Source organism: Procambarus clarkii, chromosome 19 (genome assembly GCF_040958095.1).
Source record: "Procambarus clarkii isolate CNS0578487 chromosome 19, FALCON_Pclarkii_2.0, whole genome shotgun sequence".
Lineage (NCBI taxonomy): Eukaryota > Metazoa > Arthropoda > Malacostraca > Decapoda > Cambaridae > Procambarus > Procambarus clarkii.
Genome location: NC_091168.1, coordinates 2,878,655 through 2,889,222, shown reverse-complemented (window position 1 = coordinate 2,889,222; position 10,568 = coordinate 2,878,655). Strand labels below are relative to the sequence as shown.

Here is a 10,568-nt window from a genome sequence, read left to right as displayed (position 1 = left end):
TGATAGTCCTCCTTCCCCTCCAGCATCTGATAGTTTTTCCTCTTCCTCCAGCATCTGATAGTACTCCTCCCCTCCAGCATCTGAAAGTACTCCTCCCCTCCAGCATCTGATAGTCCTCTCCTACTCCAGCATGTGATAGTCCTCCTTCCCCCTCCAGCATCTGATAGTCCTCCTCCGGCTCCAGCATCTGATAGTCCTCCTTCTCCTCGCAGCATCTGATAGTCCTCCTCCCCCTTCCAGCATCTGATAGTCCTCCTCCTCCTCCAGCATCTGATAGTCCTCCTCTTCCTCCAGCATCTGATAGTCCTCCTCCTCCTCCAGCATATGATAGTTCCTCCTCCTCCAGCATTGATAGTCCTTCCTCCTCCAGCATCTGATAGTCCTACCACTCCAGCATCTGATAGTCCTCCTCCTCCTCCAGCATCTGATAGTCCTCCTCACTCTCCAGCATCATGTTAGTCCTCCTCCCCTCCAGCATCTGATAGTCCTCCAGCTCCAGCATCTGATAGTCCCTCCTCCTCCAGCATCTGATAGCTCCTCCCACTCCAGCATCTGATAGTCCTTCTCCTCCACCAGCATCTGATAGTCCTCCTCCCCCTCCAGCATCTGATAGTCCTCCTCCCCCACCAGCATCTGATAGTCCTTCCTCCTCCTCCAGCATCTGATAGTCCTCCTCCTCCTCCAGCATCTGATACGTCCTCCTCCCCTCCAGCATCTGATAGTTCCTCCTCCCTCTCCAGCATCTGATAGTCCTCCTCCCCTCCAGCATCTGATAGTCCTCCTCCTCCCTCCAGCATCTGATAGTCCTCCTCCCTCTCCAGCATCTGATAGATCCTCCTCCTCCTCCAGCATCTGATAGTCCTCCTCCTCTCCAGCATCTGATAGTCCTCCTCCCCCTCCAGCATCTGATAGTCCTCCTCCTCCTCCAGCATCTGATAGTCCTCCTCCTCCTCCAGCATCTGATAGTCCTCCTCCCTCTCCAGCATCTGATAGTCCTCCTCCTCCAGCATCTGATAGTCCTCCTCCCCCTCCAGCATCTGATAGTCCTCCTCCTCCTCCAGCATCTGATAGTCCTCCTCCTCCTCCAGCATCTGATAGTCCTCCTCCCTCTCCAGCATCTGATAGTCCTCCTCCTCCAGCGTCTGATAGTCCTCCTCCCTCTCCAGCATCTGATAGTCCTCCTCCCTCACCAGCATCTGATAGTCCTCCTCCTCCAGCATCTGATAGTCCTCCTCCCCCGCCAGCATCTGATAGTCCTCCTCCTCCTCCAGCATCTGATAGTCCTCCTCCCCCTCCTTCATCTGATAGTCCTTTTCCTCCTTCAGCATCTGATAGTCCTCCTCCCTCTCCAGCATCTGATAGTCCTCCTCCTCCAGCATCTGATAATCCTTCTCCCCCTCCAGCATCTGATACTCCTCCTCCTCCTCCAGCATCTGATAGTCCTCCTCCTCCTCCAGCATCTGATAGTCCTCCTCCTCCTCCTCCAGCATCTGATAGTACTCCTCCCCCTCCAGCATCTGTTAGTTTTCCTCCCCTCCAGCATCTGATAGTCCTCCTCCTCCTCCAGCATCTGATAGTCCTCCTCCTCCTCCAGCATCTGATAGTCCTCCTCCTCCTCCAGCATCTGATAGTCCTCCTCCCCCACCAGCATCTGATAGTCCTCCTCCTCCTCCTCCAGCATCTGATAGTACTCCTCCCCCTCCAGCATCTGTTAGTTTTCCTCCCCTCCAGCATCTGATAGTCCTCCTCCTCCTCCAGCATCTGATAGTCCTCCTCCTCCTCCAGCATCTGATAGTCCTCCTCCTCCTCCAGCATCTGATAGTCCTCCTCCAGCATCTGATAGTCCTCCTCCCCCTCCAGCATCTGATAGTTCTCCTCCTCCTCAAGCATCTGATAGTTCTCCTCCCCCTCCAGCATCTGATAGTCCTCCTCCTCCTCCAGCATCTGTTAGTCCTCCTCCTCCTCCAGCATTTGATAGTCTTCCTCCTCCTCCAGCATCTGTTAGTCCTCCTCCTCCTCCAGCATTTGATAGTCTTCCTCCTCCTCCAGCATCTGATAGTCCTCCTCCTCCAGCATCTGATAGTCCTCCTCCATCTCCAGCATCTGATAGTCTTCCTCCCCCTCCAGCATCTGGTAGTCCTCCTCCTCCTCCAGCATCTGATAGTCCTCCTTCCCCTCCAGCATCTGATTGTCCTCCTCCTCCTGCAGCATCTGATAGTCCTCCTCTTCCTCCAGCATCTGATAGTCCTCCTCCTCCTCAAGCATCTGATAGTCCTCCTCCTCCAGCATCTGATAGTCCTCCTCCATCTCCAGCATCTTATTGTCCTCCTTCCCCTCCAGCATCTGATAGTCCTCCTCCCCCTGCAGCATCTGATAGTCCTTCTCCTCCTCCAGCATCTCATAGTCCTCCTCCTCCTCAAGCATCTGATAGTCCTCCTCCTCCAGCATCTGATAGTCCTCCCACTCCAGCATCTGATAGTCCTTCTCCCCCTCCAGCATCTGATAGTCCTCCTCCCCCTCCAGCATCTCATAGTCCTCCCCCTCCAGCATCTGATAGTCCTCCTCCATCTCCAGCATCTGATAGTCCTCCTCCCCCTCCAGCATCTGGTAGTCCTCCTCCTCCTCTTCCAGCATCTGATAGTCCTCCTCATCAAGCATCTGATAGTCCTCCTCCTCCAGCATCTGATAGTCCTCCTACTCCTAAAGCATCTGATAGTCCTCCTCCTCATCATCTGATAGTCCTCCCCCTCCAACATCTGATAGTCCTCCTTCCACTCCAGCACCTGATAGTCCTCCTCCCCCTCCAGCATCTGATAGTCCTCCTCCTCCTCCTCCAGCATCTGATAGTCCTCCTCCCCTCCAGCATCTGATAGTCCTCCTCCTCCAGCATCTGATAGTCCTCCTCCCCCTCCAGCATCTGATAGTCCTCCTCCTCATCATCTGATAGTCCTCCCCCTCCAACATCTGATAGTCCTCCTTCCCCTCCAGCACCTGATAGTCCTCCTCCCCCCTGCAGCATCTGATAGTCCTCCTCCTCCTCCAGCATCTGATAGTCCTCCTCCCCCTCCAGCATCTGATAGTCCTCCTCCTCCTCCAGCATCTGATAGTCCTCCTCCCCCTCCAGCATCTGATAGTTCTCCTCCTCCTCAAGCATCTGATAGTTCTCCTCCCCCTCCAGCATCTGATAGTCCTCCTCCTCCTCCAGCATCTGTTAGTCCTCCTCCTCCTCCAGCATTTGATAGTCGTCCTCCTCCTCCATCATCTGATAGTCCTCCTTCCCCTCCAGCATCTGATTGTCCTCCTCCCCCTGCAGCATCTGATAATCCTCCTCCTCCTCCAGCATCTGATAGTCCTCCTCCTCCTCAAGCATCTGATAGTCCTCCTCCTCCAGCATCTGATAGTCCTCCCACTCCAGCATCTGATAGTCCTTCTCCCCCTCCAGCATCTGATAGTCCTCCCCCTCCAGCATCTGATAGTCCTCCTCCCTCTCCAGCATCTGGTAGTCCTCCTCCTCCTCTTCCAGCATCTGATAGTCCTCCTCATCAAGCATCTGATAGTCCTCCTCCTCCAGCATCTGATAGTCCTCCCACTCCAGCATCTGATAGTCCTTCTCCCCCTCCAGCATCTGATAGTCCTCCCCCTCCAGCATCTGATAGTCCTCCTCCCTCTCCAGCATCTGGTAGTCCTCCTCCTCATCTTCCAGCATCTGATAGTCCTCCTCATCAAGCATCTGATAGTCCTCCCCCTCCAGCATCTGATACTCCTCCTCCTCCTCCAGCATCTGATAGTCCTCCTCCTCCTCCAGCATCTGAAAGTTCTCCTCCCCCTCCAGCATCTGATAGTCCTCCTCCCCCTCCTTCATCTGATAGTCCTCCTCCCCCACCAGCATCTGATTGTCCTCCTCCTCCTACTCCAGCATCTGATAGTCCTCCTCCCCCTCCAGCATCTGTTAGTTTTCCTCCCCTCCAGCATCTGATAGTCCTCCTGCTCCTCCAGCATCTGATAGTCCTCCTCCTCCTCCAGCATCTGATAGTCCTCCTCCTCCTCCTCCAGCATCTGATAGTCCTCCTCCTCCTCCAGCATCTGATAGTCCTCCTCCTCCTCCTCCAGCATCTGATAGTCCTCCTCCCCCTCCAGCATCTGTTAGTTTCCTCCCCTCCAGCATCTGATAGTCCTCCTCCTCCTCCTCCAGCATCTGATAGTCCTCCTCCCCCTCCAGCATCTGATAGTCCTCCTCCTCATCATCTGATAGTCCTCCCCCTCCAACATCTGATAGTCCTCCTTCCCCTCCAGCACCTGATAGTCCTCCTCCCCCTGCAGCATCTGATAGTCCTCCTCCTCCTCCAGCATCTGATAGTCCTCCTCCCCCTCCAGCATCTGATAGTCCTCCTCCTCCAGCATCTGATAGTCCTCCTCCCCCTCCAGCATCTGATAGTTCTCCTCCTCCTCAAGCATCTGATAGTTCTCCTTCCCCTCCAGCATCTGATAGTCCTCCTCCTCCTCCAACATCTGTTAGTCCTCCTCCTCCTCCAGCATTTGATAGTCGTCCTCCTCCTCCAGCATCTGATAGTCCTCTTTCCCCTCCAGCATCTGATTGTCCTCCTCCCCCTGCAGCATCTGATAGTCCTCCTCCTCCTCCAGCATCTGATAGTCCTCCTCCTTCTCAAGCATCTGATAGTCCTCCTCCTCCAGCATCTGATAGTCCTCCTCCATCTCCAGCATCTGATTGTCCTCCTTCCCCTCCAGCATCTGATAGTCCTCCTCCCCCTGCAGCATCTGATAGTCCTCCTCCTCCTCCAGCATCTGATAGTCCTCCTCCTCCTCCAGCATCTGATAGTCCTCCTCCTCCTCCAGCATCTGATAGTTCTCCTCCCTCTCCAGCATCTGTTAGTCCTCCTCCCCTCCAGCATCTGATAGTCCTCCTCCCCATCCAGCATCTGATGGTCCTCCTCCTCCTCCAGCATCTGATAGTCCTCCTCCCCCTCCAGCATATGATAGTCTTCCTCCTCCTCCAGCATCTGATAGTCCTCCTCCCCCTCCTGCATCTGATTGTCCTCCTCCCCCTCCTGCATCTGATAGTCCTCCTCCCCCTCCAGCATCTGATATTCCTCCTCCCCCTCCAACATCTGATAGTCCTCCTCCCCCTCCAGCATATGATAGTCCTCCTCCCCCTCCAGCATCTGATTGTCCTTCTCCCCCTCCAGCATCTGATAGTCCTCCTGCCCCTCCAGCATCTGATAGTCCTGCTCCCCCTCCAGCATCTGATAGTCCTCCTCCCCCTCCAGCATCTGATATTCCTCCTCCTCCACCTCGAGCATCTGATAGTCCTCCTTCACCTCCAGCATCTGATAGTCCTCCTCCCCCTCCAGCATCTGATAGTTCTCCTCCTCCTCCAGTATCTGATAGTCCTCCCCCTCCAGCATCTGATAGTCCTCCTCCCCCTCCAGCATCTGATAGTCCTCCTCCCCCTCCAGCATCTGATAGTCCTCCTCCTCCTCCAGCATATGATAGTCCTCCTCCCACTCCAGCATCTGATAATCCTTATCCCCCTCCAGCATCTGATAGTCCTCCTCCTCCTCTAGCATCTGATAGTCCTCCTCCTCCAGCTTCTGATAGTCCTCCTCCCCCTCCAGCATCTGATAGTCCTCCTCCCCCTCCAGCATCTGATAGTCCTCCTCCCCCTCCAGCATCTGATATTCCTCCTCCTCCTCCAGCATCTGATAGTCCTCTTCCCCCTCCAGCATCTGATAGTCCTCCTCCCCCTCCAGCATCTGATAGTCCTCCTCCCCCTCCAGCATCTGATAGTCCTCCTCCTCCTCCAGCATGTGATAGTCCTCCTTCCCCTCCAGCATCTGATAGTTTTCCTCTTCCTCCAGCATCTGATAGTACTCCTCCCCCTCCAGCATCTGAAAGTACTCCTCCCCCTCCAGCATCTGATAGTCCTCCTCCTACTCCAGCATGTGATAGTCCTCCTTCCCCTCCAGCATCTGATAGTCCTCCTCCGCCTCCAGCATCTGATAGTCCTCCTTCTCCTCCAGCATCTGATAGTCCTCCTCCCCTTCCAGCATCTGATAGTCCTCCTCCTCCTCCAGCATCTGATAGTCCTCCTCTTCCTCCAGCATCTGATAGTCCTCCTCCTCCTCCAGCATATGATAGTCCTCCTCCTCCAGCATTTGATAGTCCTCCTCCTCCAGCATCTGATAGTCCTACCACTCCAGCATCTGATAGTCCTCCTCCTCCTCCAGCATCTGATAGTCCTCCTCACTCTCCAGCATCTGTTAGTCCTCCTCCCCTCCAGCATCTGATAGTCCTCCAGCTCCAGCATCTGATAGTCCTCCTCCTCCAGCATCTGATAGTCCTCCCACTCCAGCATCTGATAGTCCTTCTCCTCCACCAGCATCTGATAGTCCTCCTCCCCCTCCAGCATCTGATAGTCCTCCTCCCCCACCAGCATCTGATAGTCTTCCTCCTCCTCCAGCATCTGATAGTCCTACTCCTCCTCCAGCATCTGATACTCCTCCTCCCCCTCCAGCATCTGATAGTCCTCCTCCCTCTCCAGCATCTGATAGTCCTCCTCCCTCTCCAGCATCTGATAGTCCTCCTCCTCCTCCAGCATCTGATAGTCCTCCTCCCTCTCCAGCATCTGATAGACCTCCTCCTACAGCATCTGATAGTCCTCCTCCTCCAGCATCTGATAGTCCTCCTCCCCCTCCAGCATCTGATAGTCCTCCTCCTCCTCCAGCATCTGATAGTCCTCCTCCTCCTCCAGCATCTGATAGTCCTCCTCCCTCTCCAGCATCTGATAGTCCTCCTCCTCCAGCATCTGATAGTCCTCCTCCCTCTCCAGCATCTGATAGTCCTCCTCCCTCACCAGCATCTGATAGTCCTCCTCCTCCAGCATCTGATAGTCCTCCTCCCCCGCCAGCATCTGATAGTCCTCCTCCCCCTCCAGCATCTGATAGTCCTCCTCCTCCTCCAGCATCTGATAGTCCTCCTCCCCCTCCTTCATCTGATAGTCCTTTTCCTCCTTTCAGCATCTGATAGTCCTCCTCCCTCTCCAGCATCTGATAGTCCTCCTCCTCCAGCATCTGATAATCCTTCTCCCCCTCCAGCATCTGATACTCCTCCTCCTCGTCCAGCATCTGATAGTCCTCCTCCTCCTCCAGCATCTGATAGTCCTCCTCCTCCTCCTCCAGCATCTGATAGTACTCCTCCCCCTCCAGCATCTGTTAGTTTTCCTCCCCTCCAGCATCTGATAGTCCTCCTCCTCCTCCAGCATCTGATAGTCCTCCTCCTCCTCCAGCATCTGATAGTCCTCCTCCTCCTCCAGCATCTGATAGTCCTCCTCCCCCACCAGCATCTGATAGTCCTCCTCCTCCTCCTCCAGCATCTGATAGTACTCCTCCCCCTCCAGCATCTGTTAGTTTTCCTCCCCTCCAGCATCTGATAGTCCTCCTCCTCCTCCAGCATCTGATAGTCCTCCTCCTCCTCCAGCATCTGATAGTCCTCCTCCTCCTCCAGCATCTGATAGTCCTCCTCCAGCATCTGATAGTCCTCCTCCCCCTCCAGCATCTGATAGTCCTCCTCCTCCAGCATCTGATAGTCCTCCTCCCCCTCCAGCATCTGATAGTTCTCCTCCTCCTCAAGCATCTGATAGTTCTCCTCCCCCTCCAGCATCTGATAGTCCTCCTCCTCCTCCAGCATCTGTTAGTCCTCCTCCTCCTCCAGCATTTGATAGTCGTCCTCCTCCTCCAGCATCTGATAGTCCTCCCCCTCCAGCATCTGATAGTCCTCCTCCATCTCCAGCATCTGATAGTCTTCCTCCCCCTCCAGCATCTGGTAGTCCTCCTCCTCCTCCAGCATCTGATAGTCCTCCTTCCCCTCCAGCATCTGATTGTCCTCCTCCTCCTGCAGCATCTGATAGTCCTCCTCTTCCTCCAGCATCTGATAGTCCTCCTCCTCCTCAAGCATCTGATAGTCCTCCTCCTCCAGCATCTGATAGTCCTCCTCCATCTCCAGCATCTTATTGTCCTCCTTCCCCTCCAGCATCTGATAGTCCTCCTCCCCCTGCAGCATCTGATAGTCCTTCTCCTCCTCCAGCATCTCATAGTCCTCCTCCTCCTCAAGCATCTGATAGTCCTCCTCCTCCAGCATCTGATAGTCCTCCCACTCCAGCATCTGATAGTCCTTCTCCCCCTCCAGCATCTGATAGTCCTCCTCCCCCTCCAGCATCTCATAGTCCTCCCCCTCCAGCATCTGATAGTCCTCCTCCATCTCCACCATCTGATAGTCCTCCTCCCCCTCCAGCATCTGGTAGTCCTCCTCCTCCTCTTCCAGCATCTGATAGTCCTCCTCATCAAGCATCTGATAGTCCTCCTCCTCCAGCATCTGATAGTCCTCCTACTCCTAAAGCATCTGATAGTCCTCCTCCTCATCATCTGATAGTCCTCCCCCTCCAACATCTGATAGTCCTCCTTCCACTCCAGCACCTGATAGTCCTCCTCCCCCTGCAGCATCTGATAGTCCTCCTCCTCCTCCTCCAGCATCTGATAGTCCTCCTCCCCCTCCAGCATCTGATAGTCCTCCTCCTCCAGCATCTGATAGTCCTCCTCCCCCTCCAGCATCTGATAGTCCTCCTCCTCATCATCTGATAGTCCTCCCCCTCCAACATCTGATAGTCCTCCTTCCCCTCCAGCACCTGATAGTCCTCCTCCCCCCTGCAGCATCTGATAGTCCTCCTCCTCCTCCAGCATCTGATAGTCCTCCTCCCCCTCCAGCATCTGATAGTCCTCCTCCTCCAGCATCTGATAGTCCTCCTCCCCCTCCAGCATCTGATAGTTCTCCTCCTCCTCAAGCATCTGATAGTTCTCCTCCCCCTCCAGCATCTGATAGTCCTCCTCCTCCTCCAGCATCTGTTAGTCCTCCTCCTCCTCCAGCATTTGATAGTCGTCCTCCTCCTCCATCATCTGATAGTCCTCCTTCCCCTCCAGCATCTGATTGTCCTCCTCCCCCTGCAGCATCTGATAGTCCTCCTCCCCCTCCAGCATCTGATAGTCCTCCTCCTCCAGCATCTGATAGTCCTCCTCCCCCTCCAGCATCTGATAGTCCTCCTCCTCATCATCTGATAGTCCTCCCCCTCCAACATCTGATAGTCCTCCTTCCACTCCAGCACCTGATAGTCCTCCTCCCCCTGCAGCATCTGATAGTCCTCCTCCTCCTCCTCCAGCATCTGATAGTCCTCCTCCCCCTCCAGCATCTGATAGTCCTCCTCCTCCAGCATCTGATAGTCCTCCTCATCCCTCCAGCATCTGATAGTCCTCCTCCTCATCATCTGATAGTCCTCCCCCTCCAACATCTGATAGTCCTCCTTCCCCTCCAGCACCTGATAGTCCTCCTCCCCCCTGCAGCATCTGATAGTCCTCCTCCTCCTCCAGCATCTGATAGTCCTCCTCCCCCTCCAGCATCTGATAGTCCTCCTCCTCCAGCATCTGATAGTCCTCCTCCCCCTCCAGCATCTGATAGTTCTCCTCCTCCTCAAGCATCTGATAGTTCTCCTCCCCCTCCAGCATCTGATAGTCCTCCTCCTCCTCCAGCATCTGATAGTCCTCCTCCTCCTCCAGCATCTGAAAGTTCTCCTCCCCCTCCAGCATCTGATAGTCCTCCTCCCCCTCCTTCATCTGATAGTCCTTCTCCCCCACCAGCATCTGATAGTCCTCCTCCTCCTCCTCCAGCATCTGATAGTCCTCCTCCCCCTCCAGCATCTGTTAGTTTTCCTCCCCTCCAGCATCTGATAGTCCTCCTGCTCCTCCAGCATCTGATAGTCCTCCTCCTCCTCCAGCATCTGATAGTCCTCCTCCTCCTCCTCCAGCATCTGATAGTCCTCCTCCTCCTCCAGCATCTGATAGTCCTCCTCCTCCTCCTCCAGCATCTGATAGTCCTCCTCCCCCTCCAGCATCTGTTAGTTTTCCTCCCCTCCAGCATCTGATAGTCCTCCTCCTCCTCCTCCAGCATCTGATAGTCCTCCTCCCCCTCCAGCATCTGATAGTCCTCCTCCTCATCATCTGATAGTCCTCCCCTCCAACATCTGATAGTCCTCCTTCCCCTCCAGCACCTGATAGTCCTCCTCCAACTGCAGCATCTGATAGTCCTCCTCCTCCTCCAGCATCTGATAGTCCTCCTCCGCCTCCAGTATCTGATAGTCCTCCTCCTCCAGCATCTGATAGTCCTCCTCCCCCTCCAGCATCTGATAGTTCTCCTCCTCCTCAGGCATCTGATAGTTTTCCTCCCCCTCCAGCATCTGATAGTCCTCCTCCTCCTCCAGCATCTGTTAGTCCTCCTCATCCCCCTCCAGCATCTGATAGTCCTCCTCCGTCTCCAGCATCTGATAGTCCTCCTCCCCCTCCAGCATCTGGTAGTTCTCCTCCTCCTCCAGCATCTGATAGTCATCCTTCCCCTCCAGCATCTGATTGTCCTCCTCCCCCTGCAGCATCTGATAGTCCTCCTCCTCCTCCAGCATCTGATAGTCCTCCTCCTCCTCAAGCATCTGATAGTCCTCCTCCTCCAGCATC

The 10,568-nt window shown here is 55.0% G+C and overlaps 1 protein-coding gene across 1 annotated transcript; it reads right to left on the bottom strand.

The window, feature by feature from the left end:
- Window positions 1-382: 382 nt before the first annotated feature.
- Window positions 383-10,324, bottom strand: LOC138366539 (uncharacterized). Its single transcript, XM_069327572.1, has 2 exons — window positions 10,112-10,324; window positions 383-502 (listed from the first exon to the last, which is right to left on the bottom strand). Exons 1-2 carry the CDS (start codon window positions 10,322-10,324, stop codon window positions 383-385), a joined length of 333 nt encoding a protein of 110 aa, XP_069183673.1.
- Window positions 10,325-10,568: the final 244 nt, after the last annotated feature.

Excerpts from the sequence above, each read along its gene's own strand:
- LOC138366539 (XM_069327572.1), bottom strand. The coding sequence starts at position 10,324 with ATGCTGGAGGAGGAGGAGGACTATCAGATGCTGGAGGGGGAGGAAAAC. Across the intron at positions 503-10,111 it reads AGTTGGAGGAGGACTATCAG|ATGCTGGAGCTGGAGGACTA; the intron begins GTGCTGGAGGGG and ends AGGGACTATCAG.